The sequence below is a fragment of the Chiloscyllium plagiosum genome, unplaced genomic scaffold (assembly GCF_037043375.1).
Source record: "Chiloscyllium plagiosum isolate Xiang-an unplaced genomic scaffold, Cpla_swu_hap1 HiC_scaffold_17, whole genome shotgun sequence".
Taxonomy (NCBI): domain Eukaryota; kingdom Metazoa; phylum Chordata; class Chondrichthyes; order Orectolobiformes; family Hemiscylliidae; genus Chiloscyllium; species Chiloscyllium plagiosum.
Window position 1 is genome coordinate 4,386,570 of NW_028270155.1, and position 24,458 is coordinate 4,411,027.

A 24,458-nucleotide genomic window follows, 5' to 3' on the forward strand; every position below is an offset into this window, starting at 1 on the left:
TGACACCAAAATTGGAGGTGTAGTGGACAGCGAAGAAAGTTACTTCAGATCACAACAGCATCTTGATCAGATGGGCCAGTAAACTGAGGAGTGACAGATGAAGTTTAATTCAGATAAATGCGAAGTGCTGCATTTTGGGAAAGCAAATCTTAGCAGGACTTATACACTCAATGGTAAGGTCCTAGGGAGTGTTGCTGAACAAAGAGACCTTGGGAGTGCAGGTTCATAGTTCCTTTAAAGTAGAGTTGCAGGTAAATAGGATAGTGAAGAAGGTGTTTGGTATGCTTTCCTTTATTGGTCAGAATATTGAGAACAGGAGTTGGGAGGTCATGTTGCATCTGTACAGGACATTGGTTAGGCCACTTTTGGAAGATTTGCATGCAGTTCTGGTCTCCTTGCTATTGGAAAGATGTTGTGAAATTTGTAAATCTTTTCTGAACCTTTTCAAGGATGTTGCTAGGATTGCAGGATTTGAGCTATAGGGAAGGCTGAATAGGCTGGGGCTGTTTTCCCTGGAGCATCGAAGGCTGAGGGGTGACCTCATAGAGGTTTATAAAATCATGAGGGGCATGGATAGGATACATAGGCATGGTCTTTTCCCTGGGGTGGGTGAGTCCAAAACTAGAGGGCATAGGTTTAAGGTGAGAAGGGAAAGATATAAAAGGGACCGAAGAGGCAACTTTTTCACACAGAGCATGGTGCATGGATGGAATGAGTTGCCAGAGGAAGTGGTGGAGGCTGGTACAGTTGCAATATTTAAAAGGTGTATGAATAGGAACAGTTAGAGGGATATGGGCCAAGTGCTGGCGAGTGGGATTAGATGAGGTTGGGATATCTGGTCGGCATGCACAAGTTGGACCGAAGGATCTGTTTCCGTGTTGTACATCTCTATGACTCTATAACTGCGGCCTAATGAATGATTTTTTTATCAGAAACTTATATTTCACTCCCCTTACAGATGCTGCCAGACATGCTGAGTTTTTCCCAGCACTTCTGTGTTAATTTCACCTCATCATCAGTGTTTTTGTTATAATGTTTTATACAGTTTTAATAAACCATCTTACACTTTGTCTCTTTTACTGCCTGACGTCATGAGTAATCTTGTTTGTCAACTTCTCCAACCTTCAGGGATCTATGAACATGAGCTCCACAGATCCTCTGTTCCTCTGAACTGCTCTAATTCTGAACATTTCATGTGCATTCTCTTGTCTTGTTTGTCCTCAAATGAACTAAGCTACACTTCTTCAGATTGACTTAACGTTGTCACTTTCCTATGCATCTCACAAGTCATTAATACCTTCTTGCAGTCTATATTTTGTATTGTTTTCAAGCTTCTTGATCACCTCCCTTACTTTTAAGCCAGTCATTGCTTTTACCATGCTCACACGAGACCTAGGATTGAATCTTGCGTCACAGACGTAACAGTCACAAATCACTCTTTGTCCGTTACATTTGCCTTCTAACACTGAACATTTGGAATGAACTTACTGCTCCCTGTTAGATCCTGTGAGCATTGACTTTCTGACCAGTTTGCAACGTCAGATGCTGTCAGAAACCTTGCTAAAATCGTTATAGACCTCATTAAATGTAAGGTCCTCTTTGCTTCCCCAAGAGATTCATTTGTTATTCAGATACAACCATTCCTTGACAGATTTGTGCTAATTGTCCTTGATTAATCTACACCTGTCTAAATGACTTTTTTTTTGTTCTTCAGAAAACTACTTGGCCATGAAATAATTGAACGTGATGGAGGAGAGTGGAGTGTGCAAGCTGCAAACTGATTCTTCAGCACTCCATGGCTGTAATACTACATTTTTGTTTCTTTGCCTTCACAGTCTTCACTTGGCTCATCCTCAAGCTCTTCTTTCCAATCTGTGGGTTCCTATCCACCGTTCAGCAGAATGCCAGCATATAGCCAGTTTGGGCCAAGCCCGCTAGTGACGCAGCAATACAATGCAGTTGGCGTTGGTAAGTTTTTTTTTGTAGCAAGTTAGTAAATGAAAGTGTCATCCATATTAGAAATGGTTCCACCCACTGCTGCTGCTTCCTCCAGTGTGGCACAAGGGAAATTCTGCATTTTCAAGGCCATTCTCCTTTTTCAAGCCTTAGGCCAGATGTATCTGCTCAGTTAGATGTACAAGATCTATTGACATTATTTGAAGAGCGGGCATGTTCTGCTGTTATCTCTTGGTTGGCACCACCAAAAACAGATCATGTATTTTGTTTTTGTCAGGGAGCTATTGTGTACAGATTGACTGAAATGACCCTTCTTGAAAAATAATTTATTGGTGGTAACATTTTAGGTTTGCTCAGCATGCTATAAATGTTATATGAATGCCAATGCCACCATTTTTACCAGCAACATTGTGACTGATGCCATTGAACAGGTCCAAGCATATGTTGGGTGAAATTTTGCTTTAGAGTCATAGAGGGTGGCACGGTGGCACAGTGGTTAGCACTGCTGCCTCACAGCGCCAGAGACCCGGGTTCAGTCCCACCTCAGGCAACTGGAGTTTGCACTTCTCCCCGTGTCTGCGTGGGTTTCCTCCAGGTGCTCCGGTTTCCTCCCACTGTCCAAAGATGTGCAGGTTAGGTGAATTGGCCATGCTAAATTGCCCGTAGTGTTAGGTGAAGGGGTAAATGTAGGGGAATGGGTCTGAGTGGGTTGCTCTTCGGAAGGTCAGTGTGGACTTGTTGGGCCGAAGGGTCTGTTTCCACACTGTAAGTAATCTAAATGTAAGTAATCGAAGAGTCATAGAGATGTACAGCATGGAAGCAGACCCTTCGGTCCAACCCATCCATGCCGACCAGATATCCCAATCCAATCTAGTCCCACCTGCCAGTACCCAGCCCGTATCCCTCCAAACCTTTCCTATTCATATACCCATCCAAATGCCTCTTAAATGTTGCAATTGTACCAACCTCCACCACATCCTCTGGCAGCTCATTCCATACAGGTACCACCCTCTGCGTGAAAAGGTTGCCCCTTAAGTCTTTTTTATATCTTTCCCCCTCACCCTAAACCTATGCCCTCTAGTTCTGGACTCCCCGACCCCAGGGAAAAGACTTTGCCTATTTATCCTATCCATGCCCCTCATAATTTTGTAAACCTCTATAAGGTCACCCAGAGCCTCTGACGCTCTAGGGAAAACAGTCCCAGCCTGTTTAGCCTCTCCCTATGGCTCAGATCCTCCAACCCTGGCAACATCCTTGTAAATCTTTTCTGAACCCTTTCAAGTTTCACAACATCTTTCTGATAGAAAGGAGACCAGAATTGCATGCAGTATTCCAACAATGGCCTAACCAATGTCCTGTACAGCCGCAACATGACCTCCCAACTCCTGTACTCAATACTCTGACCAATAAAGGAAAGCATACCAAAAGCCTCCTTACTATCCTATCTACCTGCGACTCCACTTTCAAGGAAAGGTCTCCAAGGTCTCTTTGTTCAGCAACACTCCCTCGGACCTTACCATTAAGTGTATAAATCCTGCTAAGATTTGCTTTCCCAAAATGCATCACCTCACATTTATCTGAATTAAACTCCATCTGGCACTTCTCAGCCCATTGGCCCATCCTGTTGTAATCTGAGGTAACCCTCTTCGCTGTCCACTACACCTCCAATTTTGGTGTCATCTGCAAACTTACGAACTGTACCTCTTATGCTCGCATCCAAATCATTTATGTAAATGACAAAAAGTAGAGGACCCAGCACCAATCCTTGTGGCACTCCACTGGTCACAGGCCTCCAGTCTGAAAAACAACCCTCCACCACCACCCACTGTCTTCTACCTTTGAGCCAGTTCTGTATCTGAATGGCTAGTTCTCCCTGTATTCCATGAGATCGAACCTTGCTAATCAGTCTCCCATGGGAAACCTTGTTGAACGCCTAACTGAAGTCCATATAGATCACATCTACTGCTCTGCCCTCATCAATCCTCTTTGTTACTTCTTCAAAAAAACTCAATCAGGTTTGTGAGACATGACTTCCCACGCACAAAGCCATGTTGACTATCCCTAACCAGTCCTTGCCTTTCCAAATACATGTACATCCTGTCCCTCAGGATTCCCTCCAACAACTTGGTCGTGGTCAGGCTCACCGGTCTATAGTTCCCTGGCTTGTCTTTACTGCCCTCCTTATACAGTGACACCACATTTGCCAACCTCCAGTCTTCCGGCACCTCACCTGTGACTATCGATGATACAAATATCTCAGCAAGAGGCCCAGCAATCACTTCTCTAGCGTCCCATAGCATTCTCTGGTACACCTGGTCAGGTCCTGGGGATTTATCTACCTTTAACCATTTCAAGACATCCAGCACTTCCTCCTCTGTAATCTGGACATTTTGCAAGATGTCACCATCTGTTTCCATACAGTCTATATCTTCCAAATCCTTTTCCACAGTAAATACTGATGCAAAATATTCATTTAGTATCTCCCCCATTTTCTGTGGCTCCACACAAAGGCCGCCTTGCTGATTTTTGAGAGGCCCTATTCTCTCCCAAGTTACCCTTTTATCCTTAATATATTTGTAAAAACCCTTTGGATTCTCCTTAATTCTATTTGCCAAAGCTATTTCATGTCCCCATCTTGTCCTCCTGATTTCTCTCTTAAGTATACTCCTACTTTCTTTATACTCTTCTAAGGATTCACTCGCTCTATCCCTTCTATACCTGACATATGCTTCCTTCTTTTTCTTAACTAAACCCTCCATTTCTTTAGTCATCCAGCATTCCCTATACCTACCAGCCTTCCCTTTCACCCTGACAGGAATATACTTTCTCTGGATTCTTGATATCTCGTTTCTGAAGGCTTCCCATTTTCCAGCCGCCCCTTTACCTGCGAACATCTGCCTCCAATCAGCTTTCGAAAGTTCTTGCCTAATACCGTCAAAATTGGCCTTTCTCCAATTTAGAACTTCAACTTTTAGATCTGGTCTATCCTTTTCCATCACTATTTTAAAACTAATAGAATTATGGTCGCTGGCCCCAAAGTGCTCCCTCACTGACACCTCAGTCACCTGCCCTGCCTTAATTCCCAAGAGTAGGTCAAGTTTTGCACCTTCTCTAGTAGGTACATCCACATACTGAATCAGAAAATTGTCTTGCACACACTTAAGAAATTCCTCTCCATCTAAACCTTTAACACTATGGCAGTCCCAGTCTATGTTTGGAAAGTTAATATCCTCTCTCATAACTATCCTATTATTCTTACAGATAGCTGAGATCTCCTTACAAGTTTGTTTCTCAATTTCCCTCTGACTATTAGGGGGTCTGTAGTACAATCCCAATAAAGTGATCATCCTTCTTATTTCTCAGTCCTACCCAAAAAACTTCCCTGGATGTATTTCCGGGAATATCCTCCCTCAGCACAGCTGTAATGCTATCCCTTATCAAAAAGGCCACTCCCCCCCCCCTCTCTTGCCTCCGTTTCTATCCTTCCTGTAGCATTTGTATCCTGGAACATTAAGCCTCCAGTCCTGCCCATCCCTGAGCCATGTTTCTGTAATTTCTATGATATCCCATGTTCCTAACCATGCCCTGAGTTCACCTGCCTTCCCTGTTAGGCCCCTTGCATTGAAATAAATGTAGTTTAATTTATTAGTCCTGCCTGCCCTGACTGCTTGACTCACTTCTGTTCTCAGCTGTACCCGTCTCAGATCGATCTCTTTCCTCACTATCTCCCTGGGTTTTTTCCATATATTGTTACAATAAAGGAATGGTCATAGTTATCCTCCTCTGGATAATAATTTCATTTACATTCTTGAAGTTGCGTAATGAATTGAACTGAGATTTATCAGCAACTGTTGAGAGTGAGGTTTGGAAAATGAGATACATTGATTTCAGTGTGTTAACTGTTGAAGATTTGTGGTTTTCCCTTAGTTTAGGAAATCATTTTGTTTTTTCCCTTATTGTTCTGTCGGACGCAGCAAGGTCAGTACTTGCTGCTCAGCTAGAATTACTCTTGAACTGAATGCCTTGCTAGACAATTGTGGAGTGTATTTAACCACATGGAAGCCTGACCAGTAAGGATGACCAGTTTCCAGCCCTGAAGAAAATTAATGAGTTAGTTGGGTTTTTACAATGTGATCATTTCATGGCACCATGAATGCAATTAACTTTTGTTTCCACATTTTTATTAGTTGAATATAAAGTTCACCAGCTGTCACAGTGAGATTCAAACAGTATGCCCTATGAGCCTGGCCCTGTGGATTAGTAAATGAGTAATATTGCCCCCATTCTACCCTTTTCCTCAAATACATTTCCACGCAAATGAAACATATTAATTAAAGGCCAGATAATTAACTGAAAGAGTTAATATATTTTTATGGCTTAGTACCATCTCTGTAATGTATGTGATGCATGTTCATCCAACACGTGCTTATTATCATCAGAATTGTCCAGGAAGTAGTCCCAGTCTTCCAGCGTTTAACTGTTCTCCATTTATTGAACTGCTGTAAAATAGCCTTATTGTCACCCACTATTGATGCTGTCCAGGGATTCTTAAGCCCTTGGCTTCAATTGCAAACTTTGCTATAATTGAACATTAATTCAGCAATGAGATGGTCTTCATCCTAATCTGGTATCATTGGTGGCCCCCAATTTATAAACTTATGTATCTTTATACTTAAAAACAAAATTCCACGTTAATAATAATTATTTTAAAGATCCGATATGTAAATATTTGCTCATATTTCTGGCTATTTTGTGCTGTATTGTGTTCCAACTTATATCCAAATTTACTTCGGACTGTTCTCTGGAACGGAACCTGGAGACTACTTGTGTGTGAGTAGTTATCACAGGAGTTGTCATATGAAATTGTAATGCCATCTGCTCTGCAACTTCCTGAAGTGTAATCTGGTATTTTTGTTAAGGCAGATCATCTCAAGTGGAATTTATGATGATCCCAACTGGACTTGACTGATGTCTTCACATGGGCGGCACGGTGGCACAGTGGTTAGCACTACTGCCTCACAGCACCAGGGACCTGGGTTCAATTCCCGCCTCGGGCAACTGTCTGTGTAGAGTTTGCACATTCTCCCTGTGTCTGCGTGCGTTTCCTTTGGGTGCTCTGGTTTCCTCCCACATTCCAAAGCTGTGCAGATTAGGTGAATTGGCCATGCTAAATTGCCCATAGTGTTAGGTGGATTAGTCAGGGGTAAATAAAGGGGGTGGGTTTCTCTTTGGAGTGTTGGTGTGGATTTGTTGGGCCGAAGGGCCTGTTTCCACACTGTCGGTATCTAAACATTTGAATAGCAGACCGAATTCACCATTTCAGCCCTGGCTTAAACATTTGAAATTCATTATTGAAACATAAACAATGTGTTCCCCTATGTAGCAGCCATCTGACCTTCGTGGCGATACTTTGTTAAATATTCCACAAATAGGACTGGAGTTTCAAAGGCGGTCATTATGACACAGAGGTTATTTGGCTCATCAAACCCATGCTGCCTACCTGTAAAGAAATCCAGTCAGTCCCATTCCTTTTAGGATTACTCATCTCTGCTTCCACCACCTTGAGGCAGTCTCCCCCAAGGTCGTTACAACACTTAATTTTTTTTTCAAACAAAATCCATATATTCATCCTGCATCTGTGCACAGGATCTTGTAGGTTCTTTCATACTGTGTCATCAAGTAATGGGAACAGTTTTTTCTGTGTAATAACATCTCAAATGTCCCACATATTCCTCTGCCCCAAGGTGCTGCAAAACTCAAAACTTTGCTAATTGTTGCCAGCAGACAGATTTCATGGCAGCGACCTGCTGTCAAATTAAGAATCTGAATTAAAATGTAAATCAGGAAGATCTAAGAATAATCCAATGCCCTATCTCATCTGCACAATGAATAAACTGTATTGAAAAGCAGAAAATTGTGTGTGTTGGCAGTCTGAAATATAAACAGGCAATGCTGGAAATAAGTTTTTAGCAGCCTCTATGGAGAGAACGTAATGATTGCTGAACTTTGGATTCTGATAATTTTAGATCCTAATCTCATTCTTAATGCCAGTGTTATATTTAATTTTGTTTTTGTATTTTTGTAGCCCATGATATTTGTGCAAATTGATTTAAAATAAATAATAATTAAATATTCAAATATCCAAATGATGATGATGGTAACTGGAGAGTGTCAAATATGTTGTTCGTGGGTCTTTCATTTTTTGTAGAGACAGTCAAGGTGATGGTGCCATCGGTCCTCTATTGTGTAAAAGTGAATCTGTTTTGAAATGACAGCATGTGTTAACCTAACAATTTTGTTTCCATTTCTCTTCGCTGTTTCACTGATGTTGTAACCCTTGAAGTTTAATTAAGATTAGATTACTTAATTAAACTTAATTGGCCCTTCGACCCAACAAGTCCACACCGACCATTCCCCTACATTCACCCCTTCACCTAATACTCCGGGCAATTTAGCATGGCCAATTCACCTATCATGCACATTTTTGTTTGGATTATGGGAGGAAACCGGAGTACCCGGAGAAAACCCATGCAGACACGGGGAGAATGTGCAAACTCCACACAGAGAATCGCCTGAGGTGGGAATTGAACCCGGGTCTCTGGCGCTGTGAGGCAGCAGTGCTAGCCACCGTGCCGCCAATTAAGTAGTTGTTGTTTGTATTGAAACCAAGATGGTGACTACTACCAAGCCCCTTCACCTTTGAGGCCATCACAGTTAAAAACAATCCATTTCTCATCCATTTATGGGTGTAAATCTACATTGTAGAAACACCTGGCTAAGCTATTTGTTCCTCACCTTCCCCAGGCCACAGGAGAGACATTTTTGCTTTGGCTGAAATTGACTAACTTTGGAATTGAAGCTATGATGCCTCACTTGTGTGGACCAATGAGGCTGCCCTAATTGTAGGGTTCAGCAAATGCACAGGTACCAATCGTAGCAATCTTCCACTCATTTGAGAAATGATTTCTGCATTTGGATAAATACATGATTTGGAAAGGTTTGGAGGGATATGAGGTAAAAACAATGACTGCAGATGCTGGAAACCAGATTCTGGATCAGTGCTGCTGGAAGAGCACAGCTGTTCAGGCAGCATCCAAAAAGCTTTGAAATCGACATTTCGGGCAAAAGCCCTTCATCAGGAATAGGATATGGGCCAGGAGTAGGCAAGTGGGGCTGGGTTAGTTTGGGATTAGGTTTGGCATGGACTGGTTAGACTGAAGAATCTGTTTCCATGCTGTATGATTCTATGAACAAGGCTGTTGCAGACACCTCAACCTAGTTGCATGAGGTTACAACTATCTTTGATCTCCAGTTTGTACCCACCTTTTTAATAGTTGTGCAGCAGTTGCCAATTTCTCTTTGGAAATGACCAGTGGGATGGATTCAACATTGAACAGGGACAAAATAACTTGGTTATATCATTGAAACACCACCTTCTACAGTGTCATCTATCAAGGAGGATGATATGATTATTATCTTTAATTTATGTGGAAAACAGCATTTGCATTTTGGTGCATCTCTTCAGAATTTGTGTCTCTCCTGAAATTCCACAGTATTTAGAAAGTTGTTGTTATTAAAGGAAATGAAACACCCTAACCTAAAATCTTTATTTGCAAATAAAGCAGCCTTTTCAGAGGAGTTTGAGACTTGTCAATTTGATGTAGACGAATGATCGCAGTTTGCTAGACTTTGCCAGTGTAACAATAAGCAAGAAATGGACCTTGGTTTGTGAAACTCAACAATCCCCAAATCTTGTAAAGCCCTGTTTGTGATTTTTCCTGCTAATAATCTAAGTATGATCTTCAGATTGTGTGAGAGATGTTTCAGTTCAAAGATTCAAAACGTGGAATGATATCATTGTTTTGTGTCTAATAGGTGAGGGTTCACATTCCTTGAATCTGGATTTTACTTCTGCAAACAAGTTTTACAGCTTAACATAAATCTTAAGAAAGCTTGTCTGTCAAGTGGAGGAATGGTGTTTTGCTTTTCATTGACTGTATTAATGGATTCTAATGTGGCAGTGATGGCGGGATCTTTGTAATGTTTTGTCTTTTTTTAATTCTTCCCCTTGTTTTTGTTACTGGACACGAACAGGAGGTCCCTCGTCATCTTTCAACAGCAACAAAACCAGCTTCGCATCACTTACACAGACCAGCTCACTGGCTTCGACCGTCAAACCTGATACAGGTTCACTGAAATTGCAGTTAGCTTTTCAGGGTAAAGTCTTTCACATATTGAAATTAAAAAGAAAGTAACTGTGAACTTATGTGATGAAAGTACCCATTGAAAAGTTGAGAAAGGGCATCTATTAAAGTTGTTGTATATTTCTAACTCTGTATATTTCCAATTCTATATAATCTCCCCTGCAGGCACTGAAATGAGCATTATAAAAATGCACCAGGGCCCTCTGAAGTGATCAGCATATTTTGACCACATTTTATGCCTGGTATGCTTTTTCTTGCTGGGCTTTCAAGAGCTGAGCATTCATAACTATTTTGCTCAATGTGGTTCTTGCACACAACAGAGTGATTGAAGTCTTCAGCCACTTCTTTCCATAGTGATCTTGGTGTTGACCCTGATGTCATCTGCACCTATTACTGGGATGATTGGATTGAAATTGGTAATGGGAATCCTGCTTTTACTTGTTTTTCTTCTGCCTAACCAAAAGACCCCAAGTGTTAACTGAATACCCTGATTGGAAATAGCTAACCCAGTACAAATGCAGGAGCAGATTTAAGAGCTTTTAGGTTTGCAAAGCCCAAGTAAAGTTTGAAACCAGTACACTTAACTATCTAAGACATTCCACGAAGCATCCGTGTCAATTTTTTAATGTTTAGCAAGTTAATTTCTTGCAGGTGGCTGAGATGAATTGTCTCGAGATTGCAAATACAGTCGAGTTTCCACAACTGTAGTTAACTGTACTGTCATTTTATTTGTGAGATTTATAAACTTCTACAGCTTTTAATTTTGTCAGGAATTTCATAAGACCAACTGAACAATGGGACATGAACAATTTGAACAAATCTTAGTATTGTATCAAGTCCCAAACTGTGCGTAATGACTTATCCCTTCTAAAACAGAACTTATGCAGAAAGTTATGGTTGTTTTATTGCAACGGTGAAAGGGTACAGGTGTGTGATCTCATGAAAGAATTAAGATTTAAGACTACAATAAGTGAGCCAAAGAGATGTTTGATTTTGTTGGCTACGAGAGGCTGTCGAAATGGAAACATCCTTGCAATGAATAATGGTTGATCTGAGGCAATGTTCCTGGTTTCAAGCTTACTGTCCTGTACTTTTGAAATAAAAAATGCAATTCTTTAGTATGTTGACTTTGGAGGGTTCTTAATTAGGTTGGCACTTGGAATAAAGCGAAACCTAATTCTTTGTGTATCATCCACCTTTTAAATCTACTGTCTTAAAAAAAATCCACTTTCGATACATCCTGTTTTGCAATCTACCGTCTCAGCCCAAGCCTCTCTCTGAGATCAAGTTCTATAGTATCTGGACTCCCAGTTTCATGCCAATTTTTCTTCATATCTGAACTTCTCCATACTTGGCCTCTGACCACTGCAGCATTGAAACTATGCTCATTAAAGCTACAAATGACATCTTATGTGGCTGTGATCCTAATAACCAATCTCTTCTCTTCCTCCCCTACTTATCTGCAGTTTTTTAATGCAATTGGTCACACCACCACCTTCCATATCACTTGTCATAGTCCCACAACCACGTTTTAATATTGTAACCACCTGACCCCAAAACCTTTTCAGGTGACAGTTTTTGAATTGTTCCCTTCAGTTAACCATGCTCAAAGTAGTACTATATGGTGAATATATTTTATGCAGTGGGAAAGGATAAATGGGAGTTCTTGGGCAGAGAAACAAGAATCTCTTACAGGCAGTTCCTATGTTTCCTATTCGCTGCTCATGGACATTGGCTGCAGCTTGGGAAGCTGGTGTCTGCTCTTCAGGTCTGTGATCAAGTGGGGAAGCCTTAAAGGTGAATGAAACTTGGTGTATTTATAGATTTAAAACTTATAATTCTGGAACCTTAGAGACACAGCCTCTTGTGAGCTATCATCTATTTTGGCTACAAATGTTTGCAATGTACCATTTGTGTGTGTCTGGTTCTCTCTAATGCAGGCTTTTGGTGCATTCTTTTATAGGCCGATCGAGCCCAAAACTGGATTCAATGAGGAAAAGTCCAACAATGGAACAAGCAGTGCAGACAAATACTTCTCAGGGCCCTGTGGGCAGGAGAAGTCCTGTACTAGCCAGACCTCTGCCCTCAGTTCACCATCACAAACCAACAGATTCTCATGATGCAAGAAAAGGTAAGAATCAAGTTCATGTCCAACAGATAGTTGCAGTCTAAAGCAAACAAGCTAGTCCCAATTCTTATTCATTCCCTGTGTTTATATGCGTGTGCTATATCTGTTTGGAATGAGCATAAATTTAGTAAACTGCTCCTATATAACAGTACTGTTTACAGTGGTGATTATGTGGAGGTTCATCTGCTATGAAATGAATGAAGTCATTCACTTTCACTGATCACCAGAATTAATAAATGCGTTGGTTTCCTTTGTTTCAATTTGCTCATGGAATATGGGTGCCATTGGCTGAGCCAACGTTTTATTGCCTATCTCTTGTTGCCACTTGAACTGACTGGCTTGCTGAGGCCATTTCAGATGGCAGTCACAAGTCAAACATATTGTTATGCATCTGGAGCTACACGTGGACCAGACTGAGTAAGGATAACCTTGAAGGACTTGAGTGAACCTAAAAGTTTTTATGATAAATGACAATGGTTGTATGTTTTGCGTAGTGGCTAGTTCTAAATTTCAGGTATCATTGTTCAAAGTTTATCATCTGTCATGATGAGAGTCAAGTCCTTGTCCCCTCAGCATTGACATGGGTCCCTGGATAATAAATCCAGTAACAGTACGACTAAATTTACCACCTCCCCCCCGCCCCCCTCCCGTATTTGTTTTGAGTTGATGCTTTTGTTTTTGGTCAGTGATAAATCTTCACTCAACTATGCTAAGTCATTGTTCTCAATCTACTGTAGCTTGCATTTATGTTATGAATTTTATCCTCCTTCCCATAGGCTAACACATACTTTAATTTCAACAATTTAAGAAGCATTCAAGGATATGAGAGGAATTATGGCTCCGTTTGAAGAAAGCAGATTTAAGTTACTGATCTTGAGCAGATATAATTACAATTGTGAAGGATTGTTTTGGCTTCTATATGTAAAATTGGGGGGTTTTGTGTGTCGGTGACAATGGCATATGACACAAGGATTACATGATGCTCTCAAAAGGGTCAGAGAAACCATCTTGAGTTGCTTTGAATCTTTGACATATCTGTGAACCTATCGAATCTTCATTTGGTATCTGGTGTTGAGAATGCACCAGGATTGAAGTTGATATTTGTTAGATTAATATATTGACCTTCTTTTGATTTCTATATAATAATTAAATGAGAATTTATAGCTTTGGATGTAGAAGATATAAATTGGTTTAATCTTGATATAAAATAAACCTGAGGTGTTCTGCTCAGTGGTTTTGAGAGTCTGTGAACCAGCAGTTCTTTTGCTGTTAACCCTCTTGTATTAGATTTTGAGGTTTAAATATATAATTGCTTTGGTATTAAAATGCAGGTCCCAAAAAAGACTTCGAAAATGACATTGACCTAGTTGGAGGCAAAATTATTTATTACAGTTTTTTGTTTTGTTTTAGTTTTTGAATCTCAGAAAGTTCTACGGCCAGAAAGTGATCTCTTCAAGAATGAAAATCGGGAACCAAACAGGAGGCCATCAGGTATGTGTCTTTGTTACCATCTAATAACCATTTCTTTGTTCTCTGACCTAATTCTGTTGGGTATCTCTGAGAGTGAGAATGTTGGTCCTGCTGAGTTTGGAGAGACCAGTAGTGCTGGGTAGTACATGGGAATGCCCTTAACTTCCTGGGTGTGGTCTCAGGGGAGATGGCCCTGATTGCTCTTTACTTGTACATGTACTATAACAGCTAAAATCTTGCTTCAGTACAATGTTGTATTCAGCGTAAGACTGCATTTGCTGACACCTAGGAGTATGTATGGTAACAACAAAATCTGAAATAAATTGAAATAAAACGTGATATGAACTTAAATGCTTACAAATGACTTAAGAAATGAAAAAATATTTTGGTGAAGAGAAAACAATTATTACATTGTGTATAATTTTAATCGGGTTTATATTGTGCACGGTCATTTAAAACAAATCGGAGGTGAGCATGCACAGTCTTAATTTATCATTGGATGGTGTCAGCAGAAGCACACTTTCAGTATAAACTCAGTTTCCAGATCAGCTTTTAGACAGATCGATAATCGAACAATCAATACTTTGGTCTATGTCATCTTTGGAAGTTTTAATGTGTCCTATTGAGATTTAAATCTGATGGTATTTCGTATTTTAAGTAACTCCTTTATTCAAAAAGTATTGGATTACACATATGGCTATGAGAAAAACTTAAACTTCTTCAAGAAAGGTGAGATCAGGTGAGATGTTAACCTAAAAATTGACAAAAGAAATGGGTTTTAAAGAAGTTTTCAAAGGTGTGTTGAGATTTGGGAGTGTTTTAGTCTAGCTACAGCTGTTTCAGTTAGAAACAATCTTCACAAGTGTCCAACCTTATATGGTAAGAAGCGATTTGTCATTAATGTCTGTAAAGTGTTGATGGTTACTCAGGATATCAATGCCAATAATCTCTTTCCAAGTTTGGCTGGTTCCAATCTTCCCCCACCTGGCGATGTCCAAAAAGCATTTTTTTCCCTTATCTTTCATGATCTATTTAACTTTCATCACAGTCAGAGTCTGTGAACCCACGTTTTGAATTCCAAGTGATCACATGAGGTTGATTTTTTTTTGTTAAATGTGTTTTTTTAAAAGCATGTCATTTGTACAGAAAAATTACATAAATGTAATCACTACTTAACAATAAAACTGACTGGAAATTGCTGTTTTCAGGTAGTAATGTGGAGCTAGTTGACAGGTTTAAACAAGGTACAATGAAGTGCCAAGAACAAGATGCATTTAGAAAAGCCAAAACCAGCAATGACTGTTTGGAGTTAGAGAAACATGGCAAGTAATTGCAATTACTTATAAACTTTTTAAGAAGTTTTCCAGTTTGAATAAGCTTGGAAGTGCAGGATGTTTAAGATCTGTAGCTGGCCTCTTGGCTTTTGATGACTTGTCAAAATTTAACATTGGTGCAGGAAAAGAGTGGTTTTAATTTTAACTCTTAAAAACATTAAAGATTAATGTTCTTTCTATTTAATTTTAATAAGTTGCTCAAAAAAAATTAGGGGGAGGGCTGGCCATTATTTCCTGAACTTAAATGAGATACTTCACAAACATATACTCCTGCTTTTGTTGTTGCAAATATTTACTTTATGACTTCTCAAAATATTTTAGTATTTTAATTTCAAGTATCTCCTTTCCTGGGTGCTTGATGAGAATTGATTGCTCAAGAATCTGATGCTGATATACGAATTTGTCAAGTATTGTTGTGCCTTATAGCTAATTCCCATTCTGACCACCTCCAGTATTAACAAGTGGGTATTTCTAACGGGGCCACTGCAAGCATCAGGAGTTTATCACCTTTTGTCTTTGATTTCAGTAGTTGCTGTAATATGTTTCCCTTGTCCATGTCACTGACTGGGAATTGACTTTTAAGTCCTTGAGTGATTCCATGTTTTGACACCAAGTTTCAAGTATTTTTAATTTACCTTTGAGAGATATAGGGATCAGCAATAAATGCTGGCCCAGCCAATGATTCCTATGTTCCCATTAACAAACTTTTAACCAGACCTTTGTGGCAGGTAGAACTTCAACCTGGAACTACTAGCCCCGAGGTAGGGATCAATGTTACCTGTAAGCTGTGCACATGCGCAGCTGCTCTGATGTTCCGCACACTAATTGCGACATTGACTTCCAGTTCCACAAGTTGTTGCTGTGTACTAACCTGAGAGACGCACACAGCTGTTAAGAAAATTAGAGGGAACGTTGGTAAAGATGCTACCATTGTTCCACAAGATCCTTTATTTTATAATGTAAATTTCAGCAGTTGCCATGGTGGTTTTTGCATCCTTGCCCTGAGTGCTTTAGCCTAGAACTCTGGATTGCAAGATGAGTGACATCCACCACTGCACTGTCTGGGTGTATGATTAGTTTCTACTAATTAACAAAGTTTGGGTAAATGTATTCTTTCAATTCGATTCAACTGTCTTTTGAAACCTGTGGCTGTTTTATCATTGTATTATGTATAAAACTGAGAGATCACTACCTCAGAATTTCATAACTCTTTGTTGTATTAACTGTGGAGACCTTTTTTTTTTCACCTACTGTGCTTCCCTGGATAACACATCCCATTTCGTGCAAGTGTACCTATGCAGTTGCAAGAAAAAAATTCTTATCACTTAAATTTTGTAAATTATTTTGAAAGCATGCTACCGTTGGCAGACACTGTGAGCACACAATCCTGATTTGACTGATTTTACAATTTGCCTGTTGTTTGTGGACAAAGTGAGCTTTGGGATGACCTTCAAGATTTCAGTTTAATCTTTGTTTTGCGCTGTGATTAATTTTGATCTGCCTATGTAAGGATTGTGTGAGGTGAGATAGTCAATGAGTAAAATTGCCCTTTGGATCACGTGTCCATCCACAGGTACATGTTGACTTGGTTTATGTATTTACACGATGCTGGATGGACTCCTGTGGACAGAATAAACTTTAACTGAAATAATGGGCTGCTGGATGTATCTTAAGAAACCACATCTTTATCGTAATCTTCAAAGATTTAACAGTGGGCACTTGCTTTCTACACTTTCCTGTTCAAGAGTCAACGAGTCATACGGCAAAGAAACAGGCCCTTTGGCCCACCATGTCTATGCCGACCAACAAACACCAAACCCCACTAATCCCATTTAACTGCACTTTGTCCGTAGCCAACTGTGAGTCAGCATTTTAAGTGCTCATTCTGATGCTGCTTAAATGTTGAGAGAGTACATGCCTCCACCACCCGCTCAGGCAGCGCATTCCATATATCTACCACCCTCTGGGTGAAAAAATTCTTTCTCTGATCTCCTTTAAACCACATACTCCTCACCTAAAACTTAATGCCACCTGGTCTGAGAAGTCTGGCATTGGGAAGAGATTCTCATGATCTACTCTTGTCTATGACTCTCATAATTATGTACACCTCAATCAGATTCCACCCCCAAGCTGCGTCTGCTCCAAGGAAAACAAACCCAGCCTATCCAATCTCTCTTCATAAAACTTTTCAACTCATTTAATATCCGAGTGAATCTTGTCTGCACCCTCTCCAGTGCAGTCACCAATGTGGAGACCACTATTCCGTCTCCGGCCTTACCAATGTTTTATAAAGCTGTAACAAGATTTCCTTGCTCCTGTATTCTACACCCTAGCTAATGAAAGCCTTCACCATCCTTTTCACTTGTGCTAACCCCTTCAGGGATCTTTGGACTTGTATACCAGCTCCCTTTGTTCTTCAGTACTCCCTAGGGACCTACCATACATTGTGTATGTCCTTTCTTGAATAGACCTCCCAAAATCCCATTGCTCTGCTCATTTTATCAGCTGATCAATATAATCTGCAGACTAATTTTTTATCATCTGCAAACTTATGAATTAAAATGTTCTACTTTCACAACCAAGTCCTTAATGTACATTACAAACAGTAAGTGTCCCCGCCTGATCACAGCCCTCCACCATCACCTTTTGTAAGACAAGTGTAAACTAGTTTGCCAACTTGCCTTGTATCATGTACACTTCTACCTTTGGACCAGCCTTACATGTGGGACCTTGTTAAATGTCTTACTGAAGTCCATGTAAAACTTATCAATTAGACTACCCTCAATAAACTTAGTCACCTTTTCAAAAAACTCAAACAAGATCCTCAGACAGTATCTCCTCCAACAAATCCTTGCTGACTATCCCTGATCAATTTCCATCTTTGAGTATTGTTTAATCCTATGCTTCAGAATTTTTTCCAGCAATTTCCCCAACACTGACATCAGACTAACTGGTCTGTAATTACCTGGTCTATCCCTGCTGTCCTCCTTGAACAAAGCAATCACATTATCTGACCTCCAGTCATCTGGTGACTGGGACCAGCAAAGTATTAGATATATCCACTAGGGCCCCACAGTTTCCTCCCATGCATCCCATAGCAGCCAGTGAAACATGTCATCAGGTCCTGGGGATTTCTGAACTGGCTTCTTGATGCACTAACATTTCTTCTATTTGTTATCAGGCGGTCAGGCTGTCAGGCGAGGCCGTGGTGGGAGCCGAGGAAGGGGAAGATTCACTGTAAGAAGAGACGGCCCAATGAAGTTCGAGAAAGACTTCGACTTTGAGAGTGCGAATGCACAGTTTAACAAAGAGGAGATTGATAGAGAGTTCCAGAATAAGCTGAAATTGAAAGGTAATGTTTCCTTTTCTGAGTTCTTATGTTTCACTGAGGCTGCAGTTTCCATACAGCATTGTTCACAGCTAAGGCTCTTGGTATCTTTACTGCATATATCTGTTGTTATTAGTGCCCAATGACTTAGACTTGTCTTTATCATTCTGACTCCCATATACTAGCCACATGGGAAAACCAGACAAAGTGGCAAACATATTCAAAGGTTATGATGCCCAAGCATCCAAGGCTAGGAGCCAGGTGTTGGAAAATGAAATTAGAATCATCAACAAAGCACAAGTCAGGAATGTGATAGAAATTCCCCACTTGCTTAGATGGATGCAGCTCCAACAACACTCTAGCTTGACACCAACCAGGGTAAAACAGCCCACTTGATTGACACCACATCTACAAACAATAAATTCCTTCCGCTATGGCAGCTCAATCGCACTAGTGTGTACTATCTACAAGATGCACTGCAAAAATTTCCTGAAGATCTTTACAAACCCACACCCACTGCCATCTTGAGGGAGAAGATCAGCAGATAGATAGCAATCACCTCACCTGCAAGTTTCCCGTAAGCTACTCTCCATCCTGACTTCTAAGTGTATTGCCATTCTTTTGTTGTGACTGGGTCAATGCCAGGACTCCTGCATTAACACTGAGCAGCATGAAAGGAGAGTTCTGTTGCAGTGTTAAAATGAGGCTGATTCTTGTCTGCTGTGCTATCTTAATGAGACATTAAAGAAACCTTTTTCTCTTCTTGACGTGGCCCACATGTAGTAAAATATATTTACTACTTGTTTTTCCCAGAATTGGGTTTTCTCTATTGCAAGTGACTGCAGGTCATTATGTGGTACTCTGGGATGTCTTGATATTGTGAAAAACTTAGACCAGGTGGTATGTTTTAAGGAGTTTCTTGAAAGAGGAAAGTGAGGTGGAGAGCACTAAGGAAAGAGATATTGAAAAGGTGATGGTGAGCTACTGCCTTGAAATGCTGCAGTGGGGAAGGTGTTCCAGAGCTTGGACACTAGCAGTTGTAGACCCAGACACCAGTGGTGATGCAATACAGCTCAGAGCAAGGATATCTGTAGATTGTGGGTGTGGTAAAGGTGAGAGATCGGGAGGACTGAGGCTGTGGAGGATTAGAATTTTAAAATCAAGGTGTTACTTGATTGAGGTTATGTAAGTCTGCAAGCACAGATTGTTAGGTCAGTGGAACTTGGTGTGAGTTAAGACAGGCAGTTGAGTTTTAGATGATCTCATATTTATGTGGGAGATCAATCAGTAATGTGTTTGAATGGTTGAGCCTACACAGAAGGTAGCAGCAAGAGTAGGTAATTGAACCCTTCAAACCTGCTTTGCCATCCAGTATGATTGTGGCTAATGGTCAAGCTCAAAGCCTTAACACCCCCTCTCACTTGATCCCTTTAGCCATAAGTTATATCTACCTCCTTGAAAACACAATGTTTTGGCCTCAACCACTTTCTGTCGTAGTGAATTCCATGGGCTCATCACTCTATGGGTGAAGTAATTTCTCATTTTAGTTGTAAAAGGTTTACCCCTTATCCTTAAACTATTGATATCTGGATTTGGACTTCCCCAACATCAGGAACATCTTCCCTCCATCTAACCTGTCTCATCCTATTAAAACTTTATAGGCTTCAATGAGATCCTCCTCATTCTTCTAAATTCCAGTGAGTATGATCCTTGCTAACTCAATTCCTCCTATGTCAGTCCTGCCATCCCGGGAATCAATTTGATAAATCTTCGCTGCACTCCCTCTACAGCAAGAACATCCTTCCTCAGAAAAGGAGACCAAAACTGCACACAGTATTCTCGGTGTGGCCTCACCAGTGCCCTGTATAATTGCAGCAAGACACCCTTGTTCCTTTCACCATGACAGCCAACAGTTTGTCATTTTTACTGTCTGCTGCACCTGCATGCTTGCTTTTAGCAGCTGGTGCACAAGGACTCCAGATCTTGTTTAACATTTCCCTATCTTCATTTACAACCATTCAAATAATTTGCCTTCCTATTTTTGCTACCAAAGTGGACAAACGCACATTTATCCATATTATACTGCATCTGCCTTGCCACACTCTCAGCCTGTCCAAATCACACTGCAACATCATTGCATTCTCCTAACAGATGAACCTTCCATTCAACTTTGAAATGTCTGTAGATTTTAGCTTAGTCTTGAGAAATGAACATGTGGGTAGGGGTGGTTCATCAACAGGTGAAGTCTTTGAAGCAGTAACAGTTACCCTTCATGATGATGCATATATGACTTCAGGAGCTTATCTCTTCTTCAAGTATGATATAATTATCGCAAACAGTTTGACTTAATGTTGGACTGTTGCCAGGGAGAAGGATAGTGTCAATAATTGTGGAATGGAGTTTGGAGCATGGACTGTAAACAGTAGCATCCATCTTCACATTACTTATGAGGAATTTCTGCTTCAGCAGTATTGTATGTTAATTTAGCAGTCTGATAATTGAGCAACAATGGAGGAGTTGCATGGTATTGAGGTCAAGTTGAGTATCAAGTTGAGTGGATGTGAGAACCACTGTCTTTAAATGATGCTGCTGAGGGGCAGAATGTGGTTGCAAAGCAGACAAGTGTCAAAGATCTATCCGTGGCAGATACCAGAAGTAATAGTGATGAGAGCAAGAGGTGAAACTATTGTAATTGATTTTCTGCATGACATGGAGAAATGTTCGAGGAGGCTAATGTGGAATCAACAGGATCAGAAGTTACAGGTAGTTAAAAAGGACAAGGAGCAAAAGTTTAGGTTCTGGTAAATGACCAGGTAATCTGTGATTCACGTCTGTTGAGAAGAAATATATTGAGTAGGATATCATGGGGAACACCTCTGCTCCAACTTAGTGTCCACCAGGAACACTTGATATGACCTTGATTTAATATTTCATCCTGAAGCTGGCAGTCTGACAATGCAGTACTCCTCGTTAGTGCACCACAATGTGTGTGCACAAGTCTGTCAAGTGAAATTAATAGCTGAAAACGTGTTGCTGGAAAAGCGCAGCAGGTCAGGCAGCATCCAGGGAACAGGAGAATCGCGTTTCTTCAGGACTTATGCCCGAAACATCGATTCTCCTGTTCCCTGGATGCTGCCTGACCTGCTGCGCTTTTCCAGCAACACATTTTCAGCTCTGATCTCCAGCATCTGCAGTCCTTACTTTCTCCTCAAGTGAAATTAATAACCTTTTTGGCATTGAGGATCAGCCCACTGAGCCATGGCCCACAGTATTGTATATTCTACTATAGACTGATCAGGACTAGGCAAGTTGTTTTTGGGGATTGATTAAGTAATTTGATGCAAGGGCTTTACTGAGTATTGTTATTTGTTGATTGGAGAAACTCAATTGTGGTATATGAACTTTAGAATATGTGTCAATGCTGATAGCCAAATAACTACAAACTACTTGGAATGTTCACAAAACATTTGTTCTGTCTGGTCAGTACTGTTGTTCCCTTCTGCTTGAATCACTCAATCTAATCCTTCTTGCTCCTGTTTCTTTTTAACATTCCTTTTATGCACACGGTATCATTTTATTTTTAGTGATTTTCAAAAATTGTTCCAGGAATGAGTAACTTTAGTTCTGAAGATTGATTGAAGAAGTTGGGACTGTTCTCCTTGGAGAGAAGAGGGATGAGAGGAGATTTGATAGAGGTTTTGAAAATCATGAGTCAGCTGGATAAAATAGGGAGAAGCTGTTCCCAATTGTAAAAGAAACATGAATAAGAGGGCATTGATTTTAAAGTGATGTGCAAAAGAAGCAAGGGAGATGCGAGAAGAAGTTTTTTTCACACAATGAGTAATTAGTGTATGTAACACACTCCCTGGAAATGTGGTGGGCACATGTTCAATTGAGGCATTCAAGAGGGACATTGGATAGTTATTTCAATAGAAATGGTGTACAGGGATTTGGCAAAAGACGGATTGGCATGAAGTAATAGAACCAGTGCAGACATGATGGGTTGAAAGGCCTCCTTCTGTGCCGTAACAACAATTTCGTAATTTTTTTTCAGAAATCTTTGTGGCAGAGAATTCTGCATTCTAACCACTTGTCCCACTGATGACATCTGTTTTTCAATTAGCCTTGTGCTTACTCCAGCAAACATAATTCCAAAACTTAATCTGTGTGTGTATTTTAACTGCTGTTTTCAAATGTTGCAGTGACACAGATGCAAATATCCTTATTGCAAATGGGAAAGTTCCTCAGTTTCCTTCACTCAACTCTTACCAGTTGAAATGTTAAAGCTAGGTCCTGTTTACTTTCTCTGTTGGATGGAATAGATCATAGTCACAGAGATGTACAGCATGGAAACAGACCCTTCGGTCCAATTCATCCATGCCAACCAGATAACCCAAGTAGTCCATTTGCCAGCACATGGCCCATATCCATCTAAATCCCTCCTAATCATATACTCATCCAGATACCTTTTTAATGTTGTAATTGTAACAGCCTCCACCACTTCCTCTGGCAGCTCATTCCATACACGTACCACCCTTTGCGTGAAGAAATTGCCCTTTACGTCCCTTTAAAATCTTTCCCTTCTCACCTTAAACCTATGCCGTCTCGTTTTGAATTCCCCCACCCCGGGGAAGAGACTTTGTCCATTTACCCTATCCATGCCCCTGATCATTTTATAAACTTATAAGGTCACCCCCTCAGCATCTGACACTCCAGGGAAAATAGCCACAGTCTATTCGGAGTCTCTCAATACCACAAATCTTCCAACCCTGGCAACATGCTTGTAAATCTTTTATGAACCCTTTCAAGTTTCACAACATCCTTCCTGTAGCAGGGAGACCAGAATTGCACGCAATATTCCAAAAGTGGCTGAACCAATGTCCTATACAGCCACAACATGACCTCCCAATTCCTATTCTCAATGCTCTGACCAATAAAGGCAAGCAGACCAATGACCTTCTTCACTATCCTATCTACCTGCGACTCCTCTTTCAAGGAACTATGAACCTGCATTCCAAGGTCTCTTTGTTCAGCAGCACTCCCCAAGACCTTACCATTAAATGTACAAGTCCTGACCTGATTTGCCTTTCTAAAATGCAGCACCTCACATTTATCTAAATTAAACTCCATCTGCCACTCCCTTGCCCATTGACCCATCTGATTAAGGACACGTTGTACTCTGAGGTAACCTTCGCTGCCCACAACACTTCCAGTTTTGGTGTCATCTGCAAACTTAGTAACCATACTTCCTATATTCTCATCCAAATCATTTATATAAATGACAGAAAGTAGTGAAGCCAGCACCAAACCTTGTGGCTGGTCACAAGCCTCCAGTCTGAAAACCAACCCTTTTACCACCACCACCCTCTGTCTTCCACCTTCTAGTCAGTTCTGTATCCAAATAGTGAGTTCTGCCTCTCTTCCTTGTGATCTAATTTTGCTAACTAGTCTACCATGAGGAACCTTGTTGAACCCCTTACTGAAGTCCATATAGATCATGTCCATTGTTCTGCCCTCATCAATCCTCTTTGTTACTTCAAACAAAATCAATCAAGTTAGTGAGACACAATTTCCCACACACAAAGCCACCTTGACTAACCTGAATCTGTCCTTACCTTTCCAAATACAAGTAAATCCTGTCCCTTAGGATTCCCTCCAACAACTTGCCCACCACTGATGTCAGGCTCACTGGTCTATAGTTCCCTGGCTTTTCCATACCACCTTTCTTAAATAGTGGCACCACGTTAGCCAACTTCCAGTCTTCCAGCACCTATCAGCATGGCTATCAGCAAGGGGCCTAGCAATCACTTCCCTAGCTTCCCACAGAGTTCTAGGTTATACCTGATCAGGTCCTGGGGATTTATTCACCTCTGTGCGTTTGAAGATATCCAGCACCACATCACTGGAATGTGGACATTTTTCAAGATGTCGCTCTTTATTTCTGCATGTTTTGTATCTTCCATGTCCTTCCCCACAGTAAACATTGATGCAAAATACTCATTCAGTATCTTCCCCATCTTCTGCGGTTCCACACATAG

The 24,458-nt window shown here is 40.6% G+C and overlaps 1 protein-coding gene across 4 annotated transcripts in view; it reads left to right on the forward strand.

Annotated features, from left to right (window-relative positions):
- Positions 1 to 24,458, forward strand: part of lsm14ab (LSM14A mRNA processing body assembly factor b) — a 91,646-nt gene that overhangs the window by 60,182 nt on the left and 7,006 nt on the right. For 2 of the 4 annotated variants that reach the window (XM_043706512.2, XM_043706511.2), the window contains exons 3-8: positions 1,836 to 1,968; positions 10,051 to 10,173; positions 12,124 to 12,291; positions 13,699 to 13,779; positions 14,967 to 15,080; positions 18,274 to 18,444. In XM_043706512.2, the coding sequence (XP_043562447.1) occupies positions 1,836 to 1,968; positions 10,051 to 10,173; positions 12,124 to 12,291; positions 13,699 to 13,779; positions 14,967 to 15,080; positions 18,274 to 18,444 (790 nt within the window). The remainder of the gene's footprint in view (positions 1 to 1,835; positions 1,969 to 10,050; positions 10,174 to 12,123; positions 12,292 to 13,698; positions 13,780 to 14,966; positions 15,081 to 18,273; positions 18,445 to 24,458) is intronic. The other 2 variants (XM_043706514.2, XM_043706513.2) reach the window with 1 other exon arrangement.